Raw genomic sequence first — 21,341 nt, 5'->3', positions numbered from 1 at the left:
ACTTATTCAATCAACTCCAGTGGCTTCTTTTTGCCTCTTAAATAAAATATAGATTGTTTTATCTTTTTAAAAAGTCCTCCAGAAACCAAACTTCTCTTTCCAGTCTCACTAGCCATTCCTATTTCTCTGTACCCTAAACTGGCCTTCTCTGTTCTTCCACACACCACTATCTTCCATGATTCTCTCTCTCCATCTCTGCACTTTTGCCCTAGCATCCCACATGCTTGGAATGTATTCAGTTTACTTCCACTTTGAAGTATCTTTCTCTTCCTTTAAGAGTGTAAAAATGGAGATTTGAACCCCAGACTTCAAACCCCAGAAGTCCTTGCTCTAGTTCCCAGGATGCCCTCTAATCTCACTGAGATCCTCACCTGGGCGAGATCAAAAATTTGTTTAGCTGGCTGTAAAAGCCTACTGAGTTCCTCTTTCTACTTCTACTTCCAAGCAGACGCATCTCTCATAATGTTAGTGAAATTGAATGGGCCTTTTGGCCCTCCTAGGCACGTGCTTTCTTACTTGTATTTTCTTAAATTCTTAATCTTTAATAAACCTCATAAAATATAATACTTCTAGCAGAGAAACTAATTTTACCTGCTACAGTTTGGCGACCATGAAGGGATATCGAAATACCCTAGATCTTCTGATCTACTGTAACTAAGTTCAGCGTTTAATAGCTAGTGCCTACTTTGTTTTTTAAGCCACGTTTCTCCAAGATGCTTTTTTAGAAAACCATCTTGATCAGCTCCAGCCTTCCCGCCAGCATGGCTTGGCTCGGCCAAATCGCTCCCGGCCTCTGCCTGCCTGTTTCTGCAACCCAGACCCCGGTGGCTCCTGCTCCTGGTCTTTCTCTCGCTCACCTGGCCCAGCTGATTCCCGAACCTCTGGCCTCTGACCCAGATGGCTCATCACCCAGGCTGCTGGTAGCAGACCCAATTTCTTCAGGATCAAAAACCAGCTGGTAACCCCCCCCCCCTAATTTTCCCTTAGGCTATGATTAGTCTCCACGTGGCCTGGGGGCAGGGGATCACAGGAGGGGAGAAAGAAAGGGAAAAAAAGAAGAGACTTTTCTAAACAGGAACTTATAAGCATGGAGTATTTAAAGGAATATCTTTTGACTGTTCTGATAATTTCATTTATTTCACCTCCATGCCAGGGGAAAAATTCAACTTCCTGCAACTCTTTAACCAACTTTGAAATTCCTAAAATCTACTCTTACTATGGGGAGGAAACTCAGCGACTCAATAAATTGAGAGCAAGGCCTAGAGACGGGAGGTCCTGGGTTGGAATCTGGCCTCAGACACTTGCTGGTGGTGTGGCCCTGAGCGGGTCACTTAAACCCCATTGCGTAGCCCATACCAATCTGCCTTATGACAATAGGCATCTAAATGGATTAAAACCCAAGGAACTTTAAGGAGACTGGGGATTATATTTTTAAGGCATTTCAGACTCCAATGTTTTATAAAAATCTCTGTATTCTATTGCATTTACTGATTGCTTTAAGATTTAACTTTGTGATTTTAAGTTCATATATTACTGCATTCAATATTATTCTTTTATACTGTTCATTTTAATGTACTGAGTTTTAACTACTGTTATATTCTGTTGCTTTTCCCCTATAACCATACTGAACGAACAAACATTGAATAAGCCCATATAAAAAACAGCTTTTCTATTTTTGACTTTGTAAATTGTCACATAGGATAGATGGACTCCATCAGAAAAATTGCTATAACAACCTTTGGAAAATTTACTGTGCTAAATATATCAATTGATTTTAAGGGTTCTTTAGACATGAATTTTAGAATTTTTCTTAACAATCTCTGGTCATTTTTGCCTGCCCCTAACACAGGGTGTAAGGCCCATTCTAGTAGCTGAAGTGAAATACAATTTAACCCCCAACTCCTGCATTTCTAAAAATGTGACTGGAAGTTGGGCAGTTAATCCCAGGGCATGTACCCTTAAAAGGCCTCAAAAAAAGGAGCATCTCTCATTTATAACTCTTCAGCTCACTTAACTTCCACCAGAATGATATCTAGATTTCTTGATGATGTTCTAAACCCAAAATAAGTTTTACTTTGCTTAAAATTATGTTTACCAAGGTTGAAAGATTTGCTACGTTTGTAAAAAATTGTGACAAATATCCATCAGTTCATAGGCTTTTAAAAATGCAATACAGCAACTTATGTGAAAAATGATAGTGGTTTGTTATTGTAATTAATTGGGCTATTGAGCATTTTGGGGACCACATATTTGTACTACTGCTCAATTCATTTGCTTTCACTCATAGTGGATCGTGGCCAGGTATGAAGAGGAAATGGATCTTATTTTTGGTGAGAAAGCCTTGCATTCTATATTTTCTTAACTGACCAGTGTGTCAATGATTATAAGCTACATTTTTGAATTTAAAACTCTTTTATTATATTTTTCTGATATGTGCAATATACTATTTCAGTTTTTATTTTTTCTCTCCTTTTTATATTTGAAGCACATGTCACCAGTATTAAGATTTTCTTTTAACTTTTTTGATTTTGCAGTAATATAAGTTTTAGATACATATGCTAATGCATGCCCCAAAATTTGAGACTATAAAAATGATGCCACTAATTATTAAAAAAAAAAATTATGGGACTTTACTTAATGATTCTCTCTGATTCCACGACAAGATATACACAAAAGAGCCATTGCATAAGGCCAAAGATAAACCAATCCAGGATGGATTGATGCACTTCCAAGCCAATACAAAGGACTTGAACCTAGTGTGAAGACTCGAGGTTGCTATGTTTAATATTTGTTAAGACATAGGCCTTCCTTGTGTCCACACACACTCTGAAAATACTTACAGACGAGTATCCCCAAACTTGGCTCTTACTTGGCTCCTATAATCTAGTCCCTTTTCTGTCTTTCATAGTGTGGCAAACTTTCTGTAGTCCTGGCTACTGACTGGGTAAATGCATCATTGCTTAGATCATTTAATTGGGCCCTGATTCAAGGACCTGTTATAGATTTATTTTTCCTTTACTTGGAACTTTTACACATAAGACTTTGATAGTCTATATTTTCATCCAGAAATTTTCTTTTTTATTTAGATTTTTCTGATGTCTTTTTAATTTCTCTTACCAACTGATTCATATACCTCATAACTCAGCCATGCATCCCTAAGTGATCCCGTGTTCTTCAATCACCCTTTTAACAAGGAAATGTAAAAATATTATTATTTTAAATTGCAAAGTTTAAATTCCTTTTAAGAAGAATTTTAGGTAAAGAAAGATGCTACCTCTCTGAATTCAGAAACTGAACTGTTTGGAGAAGACACCATGAAGATGCCTCCAGACCACAAGATGCACAAGAAGATCAAAATGAACTTTGAGTGTGGTTGAATCAACATTTATTTGTATCTATACTTTCATGCCAAAGGGGGCTTCCCCTTAACTGGCTTTTTGTCAATGTGTCTAGCTAGCAATTATTGGTTTTGTTCTTTTTTTCTCTCTCAAATTATTGTAATCTTTAAGTGGATTATGTTTTCATGATCCTTTTTGAACGATCAAACGGGGGTATGTAAAAATGGAGATTTGAGCCCCAGACTTCAATTCCCAGAAGTTCTTGGTAGCTCCCAGAGTTCCCCATAATCCCAGGTGAAGTCCTCACCTGGGCTGAGAACAGAAACTGTATTTAAACTGACTCTCCGCCTACTTCAGGTCTCTCTCTCAGCTTCCATTTCTAGGGACAGGCGTCTCCCAAGATGTAGTAAGTGAAATTGAATGGGCCTTTCGGCCCTCCTATGCACGTGCTTTCTTATTCGGTATTTTCTTTATTTCTTAATCTTTAATAAACCTCATAAAAATATAATACTTTTAATAGAGAAACTAAATTTTAATTGTAACATTCCCCTTCCTATCTACTCCATTTCTTTCTATATTATCTCTCAGGCTAGAAACATTGGCAATACTTACTAATTATTTCACCATCTCTTACTGAATAAAAAAAATCACAGGAATAATGAGCGAAAGCAGGCAATAGTGATCATAAAATTCAATCTCTTTAGAGATTGAATGCTAACTACTAGTGTGTTAGTCTTAGCCAATTAATATCAGTCAGAGAGAGAATGTTATGTGTACTTTTAGGGTTCAATTCAAGAGACAGGAAAAAAGTGTCTAGAAATGATTGTGGCATAAAAATTAAAAGGTATCAATAAAACTTGAGGTTATGGTTTTAATAATAATTAATAATAATAATCAGGACCAGAGCCTAGGACTCCTAACTCTGACTATCCTTTATTAACAAATCAGAATTTTTTCCTTTATGTCTCCAATTTTCCCACTAGTTCTTATGCTACCACTCTAGTTTAAAAAATGCCTCTTCCTTCATGTCCATTTTATTTCAATAGCTTAATTGATCTTCAATATTCTAGTCTTACCCATTTGATTAATTTTGCAAACTGATATGATTTATTCACAAAATGCTACATTCACTACTATCATTTTCTTGTTCATCCTGGAAAGTATATTTTAATGTGTTATTGTAGGTTTGATTTTAAACTATAATAATCATAATAGCCCATATTTACATAGCACCTACTATGTGTATCAGGCACTAAGCACTCAACTGATCTGAGGAAACTGAGGAAAACAGGTTAAGTGATTTTTCCAGAGTCACAGGGTTAGTGTCTATGACCAAACTTGAACTCGGGTCTTCTGAATTCTAGGCCCAGCACTGTATCCACTACATACATAACCATGCCTTTACCTGGCTTTTAAATTAATCCTTAAAACCCTTACAAATGAATCCAACCATGCCTATCAATTCTCATTCCCCAGTACAAATCAATATATCCCCCTCCACTCTAGTTATGATGTGTGCTCACTTGTCCACCATGTTTCCTTCTTGCCCTAAAAAATTTGCTTATGAACCTACATAGCACTTTCTATTCTGTAAAGTTATCCAATTCTTACCTAACTTCCAAGGTCTAATTCAAGGTCCACATTTTCTATTAAGTCTTCTCAGACAAGTCTAGTTCTTATACTATACCATTTCACATTTAACTATATATTTGTCCTATATTATTTATCTTTTCATGAGAATCTATTTTATCTCCTCTGTAGGACTGCAAACTACTCCTTGAGGATGAGAGATAAAGTTTTTTTTTCCCCTGACAAAGCCTAGAATTGCTTCAATAATAAATGCTTGATAATTAAGTAATCTTTTACTTTTTGAATTCTAATTCTAGACTCAGACAACTAGGCTAAATACAATTTTCAAAATTATGTTTGCATCAGAGATAGCCAAGAAATGAAAAATGTCCATATTAACATAAAAAATGTTAACTCCACAGAAGGAAATAAAAAACTAGTTTAGTATGTGATCATATGTACTTTACAAAATATCTTAAAATGATAAAGTAGGTATAGTAACTATAAGTAGCTAAATAGGTATTATTTATTATAGAAGGAAAAAATTACACTTTTTAATAAACTACTTAATTATGAAAATAGGACTAAAAAAAAAATAAGTCAGTGCTCTGCAAATGGCATTCATTCATGAAACAAGCCCAAAAAAACTAGTTGTGGGGATTAACATTTTTCTACTGCAAATTCTCAAAAGCATGTTTTTCATGCCTTTATGACTCCTACAATTTTATTATAGGGTTATTATAAGCCCTAAACTTCCTTAAAAAGTATGAGATGAAAACTGAACAGTTGAATGCAGGTTGCAAAAAAACATTTTTTAATAATTTTTCAAGTAATAATTATTTTGTTTTTATTTGCTAATAAAAACTGCTGAAGAGGATTTAAAGTTTTTAATAAATGTTAACTTACCTATTTAAAACATAAAAATTTCAAAAGCATGGATGTCAGATTATACAATGGAATAATTTTTAGGTTCCAAGTGAAAACACTACATATTTTAATAGTTTACTAGAATCTAAAAATACTATTTGGACATACTTTAAATATTTTGTTGAAAACTTAAAGACTTATAAATAATAAAAAACCTGAGTCAGGTGAGATAAGAAGATTTAGCCTAAATAGAAAATCTGAGGATTTTAAAGTAAAGCCTCCATAATTCCATATTCTACAGAAATCATACTCTTAGATCATTCCTAAAAGCTTTCCATCTCAGGAGAATCCATTAGAATGTAAGTTTCTACAAATCACATAAGGGGGAAAAGCAAACCAGAACCGAACTGGCAAAAATGACAAAAGATGAGAATTGTCCATCTGAGAGGACATGGGAAGAGATACTGATGTAGGAGCTATAAATTAGTACTACAACTACTTTGGAAAGCCATTTAGAATTGGGGGGAAGGGGGAGCTAAAAATAACCATTCCCTTTGACCCAGAGATTCTACTACTAGACATATACTGAAAGGTCAATGACAAAAAAGAAAAGCTACTGGTCCCTTGATTCACAAATAAATGTATACAATTAAATATATAGGAAGTACAACACACTGGGCTAAAGGCTAGGGATAGAAAGGCAAGAGGGAGATTACATTATAATAAGAGAGGCAACATAAAAACAATTATGTACAACTAAAACATATACAGGGTAAAAGGGAGGATAAGAGTCAGCAATGACCAGTGTAAAGGAAAAGAAAGCCAGTGTTGTAGTATATACAACAGATGGGATTAAAGTGTAAGAATGATGGAAAAGTGAGAAGGGGACTGGCTATGAAGGGCTTTAAAAACCAAACAGGATTATATTTCAACCCTAGAAGAAACAGTGATGCTTTGAAGTTTACTGATTAGAGGAGAGATATGGGCAGAACTGCACATTTACAAGGATCACTTCAGCAGTTGAATATAAGATAAGCTAGAGCAGGAGACTACTTAGGAGGAGGGAAACCAACCAATAGGCTAGGGCTATGGCAAGAGTCTAGGTATAAGATAATAAGGCCCTACACTAAAGTAGTGGCTTTAGTAAATGGAAAAGAGGACATGAAAGAGGTTATAAACGTATAGAGGCTACAAACTATAAAGTACTTAATGAAAAAGACTGAGCAAAAGATTAGATATGTGGATGATCAAGAATAAAAACTGAGAATTGAATATGACACCTAGATTGTGAGCCTAATGGATTGGAAAATGAGGGAAAGATTGGGGTAAAAGATAAAGAATTCTAGGGGCAGTTAGGTGGTTCAATGGATGGAGAGCCAGACCTGGAGATGAAAAGCCTTGGGTTCAAATCTGGATTCAGACACTTCCTAGTTGTGTGACACTGGATAAGTCACTGGAATCAACCCCCACTGCCTAGTCTAGTGATGGTGAACCTATGGCATGCATGCCAAAAGGGGCATGCAGAGCCCACTCTATGGGCATATGTGGAGTCACCAGCCAGAGTTCATTACTAGAAAGCTTGAGGTATGTGAGGCAAAGCTGTTTCCCTCCCCCCCTTCCACAAGCACCTAAGGACATTTCTCACATCACCCGCCCCCTCTGCCCAGCAACCCAATGGGAGTGTTTACTCCCTTCCCTATCTGGGGTGGGGTTGAGGTGAAGGGGGACAGGGCACAGTACTTAGTCTCGGGGTGATCAATAGTGGCAAAATATTTATGGCAGTACTCTTTGTTGGAGGCAAAGAAATGGAAATGGAATAGATGTCTAGCTATTGGAAAATGACTAACTAGACTGTGAATGTTAATAGAACATCATTGAGCTGAAAGAAAAGATGAACATGAAGATATCTAGAATAACTCTGTATGAACAAATATAAAGTAGTATAAACAAAGCCAGGAACACAATATGCATAATGCTTATCTATGTAAATGACACTACAAACTCAAAGATAAATGTTACCAAATTATAAAAAAAAAACAAGGACAGCCCTAAAGAAGAGCTACTGGAAGGTACTTCATCTCCTTAACTCACCTGAAAGATAGGGGTCCAGAGTTGTGAAATATTGCATAAAATGTATAGGAATGTAATGCACTGGGCTATGGGGTAGGGTTGGAAAGGCAAAAAACAAGGTTCCTGCACTTAAGGAGATTGCATTCTAAAATGTTTTGATGTACTGATCAGTTTTGTTGATTTCTTTTCTTCTTTTTCCTAAAAAAAAACAAAGTTTTGTTGAGTCCCAGGCTGGGCCTGTGGCAAGGACAAAGATTCCAGTTTAGGATCCCTTGGTTGACACAAGGGGGGGATGTGAATCTTTTTGCCAGAAGCTCAGGGCTGTTATAAGTAAGAGAGCAGATGAGATGGGTCTGCCGGGAGATGCAGATGCAGAGAAAAGATTCTAGAATTGGGAGAGGAAAAGTGCTTTGAGACAGCTAACTGGGGTTGGAGCCAAGTCTTTCTCTGGTTTGGCCAGGAGGGACTAACTGCTTTGTCTTGGTGGCTGTTTCTACCTTATTTTTTTCCATCCTACCTGCTTCCCTGCTGGCTAGTTGATATCTACAGAGCTTCCTGGTGTGATCCTGAACCATTTGGGCCATCTGTCTGTAAGATTAGGTCTGAGATCCATCTGGATCCAGGACCTCTCCTGGGCCCTTGTCTTGTCTAACTGCCAAAACCCACTACTTCTATTACCATGGGGGTGGGAGGGAGGGGATATTGGGGTGCAGAGGTTTGGGTTAGTGTAGGTTTATTTATATTAGGGTCTTGGGGCTTTAGATAGATAAGTAAGGATTAGTGTAGTTTAAATCTGTGAAGACTCCTGGTGACAAGACATTTAGATCTGGGGGGTTTAGGTAGTTGACATTAGATTATAATTATCCAAATCCCCTTTTCACCTTCTCTAGTTTAATAAACCCAATATCTGTCCCTGTTATATAGTGATCTGTTGTTTACCTCAGGACAGGCTCTGCCTAGACTGGACCTGTTAGCCTGTCAGCCCACAGTTGGCCTTCCCAAAACAGTAATCCTTCTGATACTGGCCTATAATTAAAAACATCTAATCCCATCCCCAAACCACCCTCCCTTACAGTACAAAGCTCCAGAACAGGGCAATCAACTGTGTGCCAGACTGAATCAAGTACACCATGAGGCCAAAAATTTGCACCTAAGCCGAATAGCATCTCAAGGGTTAACTGAATCAGCAGTGGGAGGGGGCCCTCAGAGCTCCCAGCCCTCAGGCCATCATACCATTTTAGAAAACCTGAAACTAGCAGAAATCCAGGAAAAAAGCTAAGGGCAGCATCAAGGAAGTACTGAAGTTTAAGAGGGTACCCTAATCTCCCAGAAAATAGAGCCTACCTATAAAAAGGTTAGGGAAAATGAGCAGACAACAAAAAAAGCACCTAATTTTTATGGACATGAAAAGCAAAGTAGAGACACAAAAGGGAACAGTGAAAGCAAAGCAAATACACACAAAGTCCAAAAGAAAAACATGAATTGGACACAGATTCTGGAAGAGCTCCAAAAAGATTTCAAAAACCAATTAAGAGAGGCAAAGGAAAAGTGGAGAAGAGAAATGGAAAAAATAAAAAAGGGCACTCAATAGCTGATGGAGAAAAATCTGGCCTTAAAAATCAGAATTAAGCAACTTGCATCTAATGATTTCACAAGAAATAAAAAAAAAATTTTTTTTGAAAAAAAAGCAGAAAACATGAAATATTTTATTTTTTTAAAGTCTTGTTATCAGGGATGAAAGAGAATAGCCATAACTGACAAGTTTTTTTGTCCAGGGTGGCCCATGAAAGAGAAAAATACAAAAGATGATTCTTAGTTTTACAGAGTCCTTTTTCTCCTTCCATATGACAAAGGAGAGGAAGATAAAAGAGAACGTTATCAATACTCATAACATTCTTAAACTCTCTAGAAACTTTTAACTGCTGGAGCTCAATATTTTATGTCTGTCCATAATGAAGTTAATATAATTTATGAAGATAAATGGAAATAGAAGATAGGAGGGCCTTGCATTCAAATCATGCTTCTTTCACCATCTATAACTGTCAGCAAATCACTAACCCTCCTGACTCTTTCCTCATAAGTAAAATCAGGAACTTGGTCTAGTTAGCCTTTTGGATCCACTCCAACTCCACATCTATGACATTAGTGGGTTATGACTGATGAAAAGCTTTCTAATACTACATCTGTCCTATGAGAGGTTATTTTAGAAACAGAAAGATCTTGGAAGCTACAGCCCCCAAGAAAGAAGGGTTAGGCTTTGATCTTTTGTTTGTTTTTTCCCCATTCTCCAACCTTGATTGAGGAAATAAGTTACAGAAACCCAAGAACTGGAATCCAGGCCAGATTGTTCAGCCTGTTCAGTACTGATGCCCAAGGAGCAAGCAAAGATCTTCTCACTAACCCAACCCAGGGGACTCTCCTGAAAGTCATGCCTATCTGGACAAGAACTTAATGAAACTGATGCTATATAGCAACTGAGCTAAATTTTGAGGCTACTCTTTCCTCCTCCCCCCACACCTCCTATCAAAATGGTAGCGAGAAGGTCACTCAGAGGTAATGAGAGAAATATTTATAAAATTATTCTTTCTAAAAGCTACCTGATATTAAGTGGTTAAATGAAACTGGAGTCTTGGTCAGGGCCCAAATGGGACTAGGGATTTGAGCTGATGGGAGCAGAGAAACTCTAAATAAACCCTAATAGTAGCAGGCCTGGCTCAGGGAATAGAGCCAGAGCATTTACACTATATTTACATATTCCTGTATTGTCTAAATACATGAATAAGATTTGCTTGAGGCCAAAACTGTTTCATTTTTAGCCTTTGTATCCTCAATACCCAGCAGAGGTGCTTAATAAACACTTACTACTTACTTAAAATAAAAATGCAAAAGAAAACTCAAAAGTTTTCAAAGTAGAGAAAAGTTGTCAGGGTTTTTTTAATTTTATTTTTCATGCACTAAAAGACAATAATCATTATCATCATTTCATAGGACATGTGATCTCCCACTAATGTTGACCATAAGCAATACCTTAGGGAAATTATAGTTTATGTACTAATATCTGTTCTAAGGTGTGGCGGAGAGGAGAAATTCTTACCTATAAAATGAAGGGACTGGACTAGGTGATCTCCAATGTCCCCATCCACTTTAAATCTTATGATCCTATAAAATGACACATGGGGAACCAAAAAACAGTACTGAAAACAAATGTGTATAAAGCTGAAAAACTGAAACTCAGTTTGCTTTTTAAAAAACATACAAGCAAGAGTTAGAAAGAGAAATTCCATTTAAAATCACCCTAGACAATATAAAATATTTAGGAATCTATTTGCCAAGACAAACACAAGAATTATATGAACATAACTCCAAAACACTTTCCACACAATAAAAACTAGATCTAAATGACTGGAAAACACTAATTGCCCATGAGTAGGATGAGCGAATATAATAAAAATGATAATCCTACCCAAATTAATTTACTTATTTAATGCGTACCTATCAAATTACCAAGAATCCTTATTAAATTAGAAAAAATTATAACAAATTTCATTTGGAAGAACAAAAGATCAAGAATATCAAGGGAACTAATTAAAGAAAAATGTGAAAGATGGGGGCCTAGCAGCACCAGATCTTAAACTGTACTATAAAGCAGTGGTCATCAAAACAATATAAGGGAGGATAAGTGGAATAGACTTGGGTTAAATGACTTCAGCAAGACAGTATATATATAATAAACCCAAAGATCCCAGCTTTTGGAACAAAAACCCACTATTTGACAAAAACTGCTGGGAAAATTGGAAAACAGTATGGGAGAGATTAGGTTTAGATCAACATCTCACACCCTACACCAAGATAAATTCAGAGCGGGTAAATAACTTAAATATAAAGAAGGAAACTATAAGTAAATTAGGTGAACATAGAATAGTATACCTGTCAGATCTGTGGGAAAGGAAAGAATTTAAGATCAAGCAAGAGATAGAGAATTATAAAATGTAAAATGAATGATTTTGATTACATTAAAAGTTTTTGTACAAACAAAACCAATGTAATCAAAATTAGAAGGGGAAGCAACAAATTGGGGGGAAATTTTTATAGCAGAAACCTCTGACAAAGGCCTGAAAAATCAATTGTACAAAAAATCAAGCCATTCCCTAATTGATAAATGGGCAAGGACCATGAATAGGCAGTTTTCATAAAGAAATCAAAACTATCAATAAGCACATAAAGTGTTCTAAACCTCTCATAATTAAAGAAATGCAAATCAAAACAACTCTGAAATACCACCTCACACCTAGAAGTTTGGCCAATATGACAACAAAGGAAAGTAATAAATATTGGAGGGGAAGTGGTAAAATTGGGACACTATTGCATTGCTGTTTGAGTTGTGAATTGATCCAATTTGAAACTATGCCCAAAGGGCTTTAAAAGATTGCCTACCCTTTGATCCCAGTCATACCACTGCTGGATTTGTACCCCAAAGAGATAATAAGGAAAAAGACTTGTACAAAAATATGTATAGCTGCGCTTTTTGTAGTGGCAAAAAATTGGAAAATGAAGGGGTGGGGTGTCCCTCTACTGGGGAATGGCTGAACAAATTGTGGTATCTGAGGGTGATGGAATACTATTGTGCTGAAAGGAATAATGAACTGTAGGAATTCCATGGGAACTGGAAAGACCTCCATGAATTGGTGCAAAAAGAACGGAACCAGAATATTGTACACAGAGATGGATACACTGTGGCACAATCAAACATAATGGGCTTCTCTACTAGCAGAAGTGCAATGATCCAGGACAATTCTGAGGTACTTATGAGAACGGACACTATCCCCATCCAGAGAAAGAACTGTGGGAGTAGAAACACAGAAGAAAAACATGATTGATCACATGGTTCAATAGGGATATGATTGGGGATGTTGACTTTTATCAATCACTCTACTGCAAATTGTAATACTATGGAAATATAGGTTTTGAACAATGATACGTGTATAACCCAATGGAGTTGCTTGTCAGCTTCAGGAGTGGGGAGGAAAAGGGGGAGGGGAAAGAATCATGAATTATGTAACCATGAAAAAATATTCTAAATTAAAAAAAAAAATTTTTAATGGAAAAAAGTATACCGGTGCTGATTTTCTTCCAATTCTTCCCTCTCTCTTTTTTCTACCTGTAGGACTACACCTTAATCTTTCCTGGATTGTCATTCATTTCCTGCTTCCAGCTATCAAACTAAGGGGATTCTGAAACTGCTTTCTCCAAAGTTGCTACCTCTTAATTGCCAAATCTAACTGCCTTTTCTCAATCTTCATTCTTCTTTCTAGCCTCTGACACACACTGTCAATTACCTTCTCCTAGGTACTCATATCTCTAGATTTTCTTCTTTCTTGGTTTTCCTCCTAACAGCTCCTTTTCAGTTTCCTCTACTGATCTTCATCCAGGTCATGCCCAATAATTATGGCTGTTTTGGGCCCTTCTCTTTTATCCCATTATACTATTTCAATTGATGATCTCATGAGTACCAATGAATTCAATTATTGAATCTATGCTTCTCAAATCTTCTCATCCTGTCCTAACCTTTTTGCTGAACTCCATTCTCCCATCTCAATTACTATACTGGACATCTCAAATTCAATATTTCCAAAACTAAACTCATATCCCAAATCCTTCTCTCCCTGTTCCTTCCTTCCCTACTCCTCTTGAGAGGATCACCATCCTCCTATTTAAGAGCTCATAACCTAGATGTCAACCTCAAGTTCTCACTCTCCCTCATTTTTCATATCCACTATGTACCTTCTTAACATCTCATACATTTGAAACCTCTCCTCTGGCACTACCACCAACACTTATCACCTCAAGCCTGGTCTACTGCAATAGTCTCCTGGTCTACTGCAATACTGGTCTCCCTGCCACAAGTCTCCAGTCCATCCTCCACTCAACTATCAAATTGAGCTTTCTAAACTATAATTCTGACCATGTCACCCTATATTCTGTTCTAGTGGCTCCCTATCACTCCGAGGATAAAATCTGAAATCATCTCCTGGGTGTTTAAAACCATAATAACAACCCCCCCCCACTACCTTTCCAGTTTCTAAAATTTACCTTCTACAAGAATCCTTTCCCCAATTCCCCCTCCCTTTTCCCCTTATTTTTTAGTGACCTCTCTGTAGCTTGTTTCCACTTTATCCTACTTATAGCTTGTCTTTATATATTTGTTTACATACTGTCTCTCATTAGACTATGAGCTCATGAAGTACATCATCTTTTTCCTCTTTTTGCATTCCCAACACTTAGCACAGTACCTGGAGAATAGCAGGTGCTTAATTAATATTTACTGCCTGGATAGTCTTCCCTTTTTTCCTGGTGAGTTCAATTCCAATGGTTTCAGTCATAATCTCTATAAAGATTATTACTAAATCTAGTTTCACTTTTGATCAGTACTTCTGCATCACCAACTGTATAATGGCCATTTTTAACCAGACAAATAAGTCTCTTAAATTTTATATGATCTAAAACTGGATTTATTACCTTTTTCCTAAAGTAACATTTTTTTTCATATTTCCCTAACTCAAGAAGTATTTATCAAGTGTCTATGAGTTATTGTGCTAAATCCTGGGGATACAAAGAAAGGCAAAAGAGTCCCTGCCTTCAAGGAGCTCAAAATCTTATGTACAACAAGATACATATATATGAAAAATTAGGCATAATCTCAGAAGGAAAGCTAGTACCTTCCTTAAAAGGGAATCAAGAAAGGCTTCTTGCAAAGGTAGGATTTTAGCTGAAACTAGAAGAAGTTAATGTGAAGAGGGGGAGTCTTCTAGGCATGAAGAAAAGCTAGAGAAAATGCATTGAATCTGGAGATGGAGTGATAAGTTCAAGGAACAGCAGTCTACTGGATCAAAGAATACATAAAAAGGAATTAAAGTATAAAAGTCCTAGAAAGCAACCAAGTAGAATGCCATCTCCTTCCAGTTACTTGGGTTCACAATATATGATCAGCTCCTCACTTTTCCTCAACCAATATATCCAATTGTATCCAATCATTTGCCATGTCAATTCTACCTTTACAACAGCTCTCACATCCATTTTCTCTCTACTCACACAGTCACCAGGTTTTGGCTTTTATCACCTCCCACCAGGACTAGAAAAACAAATTATTAAAAAATATATTTTTTTATTCTAAACTTAAAACACCAAAAAAAGACATTCTCCATGCAATTATTAATTTCCACTTCATACTGTTAGCTTTTATTAAAGTTATAACAAATTCTACATGTCACTTTCAAAACTTTTGTCTGATTTGCTACCTTTCTTTTGGCATCTATGGTACTTCTTTTTTAAGTTTCAATATCCCTCTTATTTTTTTCACAATTATAGACGTTTAAAAAAGGCCAAGAAAATTTCAGGAAAAAAAAATTTTAATTCTCTACTCATTTTTGCCCCATGGTTTCACATCTTGATGCCCAATTAGTGATTAGATTTCTCAAGGGCAGAAGGTTTACAAATAAAGGAAACTGGAAGATATAATCAATACCAAAAAAGTTAACCAAGGCCATTTTGGAGAAAAAACTGGAATCACCATGAGATTGCAGGAGATCTGAATATTTACTGACAGACTGATTTAATGCCAAACTCAAAGTGCAAGAATAAATATTTTCAAAGAAGGACAGGATTTCTTAAGGATATTAAGTTAGCTATTACTTAGAAGTATGGTAGTAGACAACTAGTCCCAAAACCAGGAAGGTCTGGAGTTCAAGTCCTACCTCTGATGCACATTGGTCTAATGAAAGCCCCTCAGTGCTTTAGGCAGTTTGCTGAGACTATAAAGTGCAGAGAAGGCATCAGCAATGGTATCTCGTGTCCAGCCCACATCCCTTTATTTAGCATCTTTATAAAAATATTTGAAAAGAAGTCACTAAAATACTGTCCAGTTAAGTGTCAAGGTAACAGGAAAAAAAAGACAAATTTCTGAAAAATAAAATCTCTATGAACAAGCTGCAAAGTGGGGGGTGAATTTTTTGTTTATAACAAAAAGAACTCTAGATTTGGAAACAGAAGACCTGTTTAGTACACTAAGCATGAACAACTACTTGCATGATTCTATACAAGTATTCCCTTATCCAGGCCTTGGTTTCTCTAATTGTAAAACCAAGGGGAGCTGGGTTTAATGACCTCCAATGTCCCTTCCAATCTTATTGATCCTATGACAGAGGATGATATATTTAGCAATTTAAAAAGTGTGTACTGACACATATACACACAAGATTCTCTGAGTATAACTTCAAGTCCTAGGAATGTTTTAGTCACTTCAGGAAACTGGCCCAATATCCCTTTATAAGGAAAAAAAAGGAGAAAAAAGGAAGATTGTAATAGTTCACATTTATGCAATGCCTTCGGTTTTATAAAACTCTTAATGATTGCATTGAGATAAGCAATAAATTAAGTGATTTTCCTACTACCATACAGTTTAATAAGCGTCAAAGCTGGATCTGAAATTCAAGACTTCAGACACTAAATCCACTTTATCATGCCATCTCTCCAAGATGACATGGTTTACATAAAACTTATATAATTAGGATATCTTACCCAGCTTGGATTCCATTCATCAAAGTCATAATACAACTAGAATGAAATCAGAATGACTAGAAAAATAGTAAGAAAAGGTTACCCTACAAAAACATATCAAAAATATGACTTTTCAGGAAAAATAACTGTATGTGACTAGGGGTAAGTCACAAACTCTCAACCTTATTCACAAAATAAAAGGGCTGGACTAGATGATCTCTAAGGTTCTTTCTAACATCTATTATTTGGGATGAAACAATCAAAATCAACAGGATTATAACCTATAAGAAAAGAACAGAGCAAACTATATGTAAAGTTAGTTTTAGAGCAAAGGAAAAGTTGTTTGACTTCACTCTGTGGGCAACAGGTATCAAATTTATGTAAATTCTTTCTAAAGAGATAGTATATAGGGGCAGCTAGGTGGCACAGTGGATAGAGTAATAGGGCTGAAGTCAGGAAGACTCTTTCTTCCTGAATTCAAAACCAGCCTCAGACATTTAATAGCTGCGACTCCAGGAAAGGCACTTGGCACTTAACCCTGCTTTGCCTCAGTTTCCTCATCTATAAAAGCTAAAGAGGTAAATGGCAAACCACTTCAATATCTTTTGCCAAGAAAACCCCAAGGGGGGGAGGGGAAAGAGGTCACAAAGACTTAGACAAGAATGAAAATGACTAAACAAAAGAGGTAGTATAGGTAAGAAATTAAAAAACAACACATGATTTATGAAGAGAAATATCTATAACTACAAAACTGTAATCAGAAAGTACAAAGTCCTACAATGATTAGTTCTTTGGAGACTTTATTGGCAACCTAATCCTAGATGTGTCTTATTCAGAATATTTGTTTATTTGAACTTAGGAAAAGTTTTGGAACATTTTGCAAACTAATAGTAGTTTGAACAATCCTCTATTTAATTTTAAGGGTTCTATAAACATAGGTTTATAAGGCAACTATGAGTATGAATACTATCAAAGAATGGTCAAATTGATATACATCTCTAATTTTTGCTATCCAAAAAAAAAAAAAGCCTCAAAACCTAACAGGTAGTTTCTTCTCATGCCAATAAATTTCTTATGCCTTTACTTAATATTTGATAATTCAAACCTATTATCTTTTGCAATTGAATAGAAACTTCAGAGAGATGAATAATTGCACTGGTAAAAACCCCAGTCAGCTCTTGAATACCAGACCAACTTTCCCCTTCTATCTAGGAAGCCAGCTCTCTTCTCACTTTGGTTTTGGGGTAGTTGGAAAATAAATGTTAATGTCAAAAGAAAACAATTAAGATTATCCATGGTAATAATAACATGATTAACTTAAACTGTTAACATATATCAAAACTGAATAATGAAGTTGACTTCTCTTCTGACCACCTACTATAGAAGGGTAGTAATGAGTAGAAAATTGGCAGAAAAAATAAAGGGTCTATTACAATCTACAAACTAGGTAATTAATTGGTCCATGAAATGACTGGGTGGGTTATGAATAAGGATTTAAATTGTAGTTTAAAATGGAACTAGTGAATCCTCTTGTATACACTCCTAGGTACAGAACGACCCAAACTTTTAGAAACAAATGACAGATGAAAAGTTAAGAGCAGACGGTAAAAGACATTCTAAAAGACTGTGCTCTTTCTTTAGTTTCTAAATTTCACAGTCTTCTTTATGCTTTATTTCCTGTGTCCTTTAAGTCTTCAAATGATCTTAATAATCCAAATATTGGGAATTTACAAATGTATGTCTTCCAGAAACTATATTAGGCATTTTTTTTCTATAAATAAAATCTAACTAGTGGTATTTTTACCCTAACATTATAACTGAGAGATTTACATTATGAAGTATCTTCCACATTCACCAGATCTTGGTTTATCTATCTCTATATATTCTTTGGGGAGGGGTAAAAGCATAACAAGATTTCAAATAATATCTAAGTGATGTCTTCAGATGATTGTTCATAAAGCCAAGAAATCAACAGGCATTTATTATTAAATACCTATTATGTGTCAAGCACAGTGCTAGGTAATAGCAACACAAAGACAAAAAGTAAAAGCATTTTAACCATAAGACATCTTCAATGAGATCTGTAGTCAGTCTAAAGAGATCAGTCTAACAATCTACACCTGAATAATGATGATGAATAATTGCTATTGTCCACATTCTGAAATGCCCTGGAATGACCAGCCCAGGGAGTAAATCTATTATAGCAAATGTTTTGGTCAAATATTGCAAAAAAGGTTAAGGGTTGGGAACTGAAGAAAAAGTTCTGATATTCAAGAGCTGACTGGATCTGATTTTACACCAGTACATTTATGAATATCTAAGATTTCCACTCAACTGTAGTACAGAACTGTACTAGAGAAATGACATTATTTGCTCAATAATATCAATATTCCTTCATGCAAACTTCCATTGTATCTTTTATCATCAATATTCCCAATGATGTTATATGATGAAAAGGCATGACTGGTGATCTTCACCTATTAAGGAAATATCAAAATCAGTGGGATCATGGGGTCCACTGAAGTATTCAAGCACAATATACATTGAGGAGAGTGCTGGGTAGAGTCAGAGTAACTGGGTTCAAATTCCAGCACTATCATTTAATAATTTAATAACTATGTAACTGTTGAGCCAACTAGGTGGCAAAATGGATAGTGACAGGCCTGGATTCTGGAAGACTCATCTTCCTGAATTCAAATCACTTACTGTGTAACCCTGGACAAGTCACTTAACTATGTTTGCCTCAGTTTCCTCATCTGTAAAATTAACTGAAAAAGGAAATGGAAAATTACTCCAGTATCTTTGCCAAAAAACAAACAAACAAAAAAAAAAAAAACCCAAACAGGATCAGGAAGAATTTGACATGACTGAAACTACTGAATTGATAACCTTGGGTAAGTTCCTTAATAACCTTAAGGTCTTGGGTTCCTCAGCTGTAAAGTGAGGGGGGTCAAACTAGATGACTAAAATTGGAAGGTTCCTTCTTTTGGTCCTATGAACCTTAATTACTCAAAACACACATCATAAAAGTGGAGTATGAGTAATAAGAACCTGAAAATTCTTGAATATGCTTCTTCAAGTCCTCAAAATATAGTACTCTGCAAATGAGAAGACACAAAAAAATAACACAAAGAAATACTTTTAATCCTTTAACTTTCTTTTAGCTCCATTCTAGGCAAAGCTCCATTCTAGGCAAAGACCACCAATCAGGATGGCCAACTCTTTCATGTCACATCAAAAGTCTTTTAAGGAAAAAAAATTGGGGGGCAGCTAGGTGGCTCAGTGGATCGAGACTCAGGCCTAGAGAACAGAAGACCTGGATTCAAATATGAACTCAGACACTTCCTGGCTGTGTGACCCTGGGCAAGTCACTTAATCCTCATTGCCTAGCCTTTCTTCTGCCTTGGAACCAATACAGAGTATTGATTCTAAGATGGAAAGTAAGGGTTAAAAAAAAAAAAGCTTTCAAACCTGGTCTCAGATACTTCCTAGCTGTGTGTGTCCCCGGCAAGTTATCTACCCCAATTGCCTAGTTCTTACCATATTTCTACCGGAATTCTAGAATTCTGCCTCAATTCTAAGACAGAAGGTAAAGGGGGAATCAAAAAAGTTCCCCAGGCCACCAGAAAGTAACCAAAAGATCCTCCTCAAACTGAAAAACCCTATTAATCGCCGGGTGCTTCGTATTTAACACCCGTGACAGTTCCCGATCTTTAAACACTTCCATCCCGAGAGTTGTCAAGTCAACCAAACCTATTTATTAAGCGCCCTACTATGTGCCAGGCACCCTGCTGAGGGTTCGGGATTCAGAGAAAAACTCACAACACGTTCAGAGAGGGGGCTTTATGAAGTGGCCTTCAAACTCCGTCAAACACCCTGCCCGAACTGTGGGTGCCCGGCAGGTTCGCTGGCCGTGCCATCTGGACCAGTGCGGGCACTCACAGCGTTCAGTGCCACGCTGAAGGCACTTTCTAGTTCCTGATCCCCAAGGACCTTCTCCTCTTCTCCTCCCCCCAGCGCTCCGGACAGGGAGATGCAAGCACTGCATGTCCGCACCCAGGAACCCACAGGGAGCTCTCGGAGAACGGACAGGCTCGAGGGAGTCCAGAGGCTCTAGGGGACATCCCGAGGTCGGAAGCCAGAGGGGCTGCCCGGCTGCGAAGGAGGCCGGGGCGACTCACCAGACCAGAGAGCAGAGGAAGAGGCAGGAAACCAGGGCCAAGGCCCGCCGGTACTTCTTCATCTTCTCCTCCTTCTTCCCCCGGCCAGAAGGCGGCACATCGTCCCCGCAGCCACGGCTGTCGAGGCCAAGATGGAGGAGCCCGAGCCGGAGCCGGAGCAGGAGCAGGAGTAGGAGCCGGAGGAAGGAACCGAGGGTGCTGAGGGCGGCGACGCCGCCGCTGGCGGGGAGAGGCGGGAGGTGGCTGCGCCCGCGCCGCCCTCTCGGGAGGAGTGACAGGAGCGGACTGAGGGGCGGCTCAGTGCTGGGGGCGTCAGGGGGCGGCTGCCGCCGAGGTTGCTGCTGCTGCTGCCGTCGGCTCGCCCGCGTCCGCCTCCTCCCGCCACCGCCAACGCTGCTGCCACTGCCGCCGCCGCCGCCGCCGCCGCCGCTGCTGCCCCATATCCCCCCCGCCCGCCCCGAGCCTCTCTCCGTGCTGCTCGCGACCAACGGCTGCTCCGTAAGCCACTCGCAGCAGCCAATCGCCAGCGCGGCCGTGACACCTCACGCGCCGCTGAGCTGGAAGGAGACGCGTCACTCGTCTCCACTCCCACCTCCACCGGCTTCAACCGAAGCCACACCCCCTTCGCTTCGTTTCCCGCTCCGCCCGGGAAGGGGGCGGGGCGGGGGAGGGAACAAAGAGCCGAGTCGGAAGTCTTTACTCGTGGTACCGCCCATTCCCCCATCTCCTCTTGTTATTGGTTTACGCTCAGGAAATCCTGGAA

The 21,341-nt window shown here is 37.8% G+C and overlaps 1 protein-coding gene across 4 annotated transcripts in view; it reads right to left on the bottom strand.

The window, feature by feature from the left end:
• SUCO (SUN domain containing ossification factor) overlaps positions 1-21,067 on the bottom strand; it is a 100,797-nt gene extending 79,730 nt beyond the window's left edge. The window contains exon 1 of one of the 4 annotated variants that reach the window (XR_461296.3): positions 20,579-20,791. Coding sequence is in view for 2 of the 4 variants with exons in the window: in XM_007480793.3 (XP_007480855.2) it covers positions 20,579-20,640 (62 nt within the window). In the remaining 2 variants the exon portion in view is untranslated. Of the gene's footprint in view, positions 1-19,448; positions 19,462-20,578 lie in introns of those variants that run through there. The other 3 variants (XM_007480793.3, XM_007480791.3, XM_007480795.2) reach the window with 3 other exon arrangements.
• Between the last annotated feature and the right edge of the window lie 274 nt (positions 21,068-21,341).

Source organism: Monodelphis domestica, chromosome 2 (genome assembly GCF_027887165.1).
Source record: "Monodelphis domestica isolate mMonDom1 chromosome 2, mMonDom1.pri, whole genome shotgun sequence".
NCBI classification, from domain to species: Eukaryota; Metazoa; Chordata; class Mammalia; order Didelphimorphia; family Didelphidae; genus Monodelphis; species Monodelphis domestica.
This window is presented reverse-complemented; position numbering and strand designations above follow the sequence as displayed.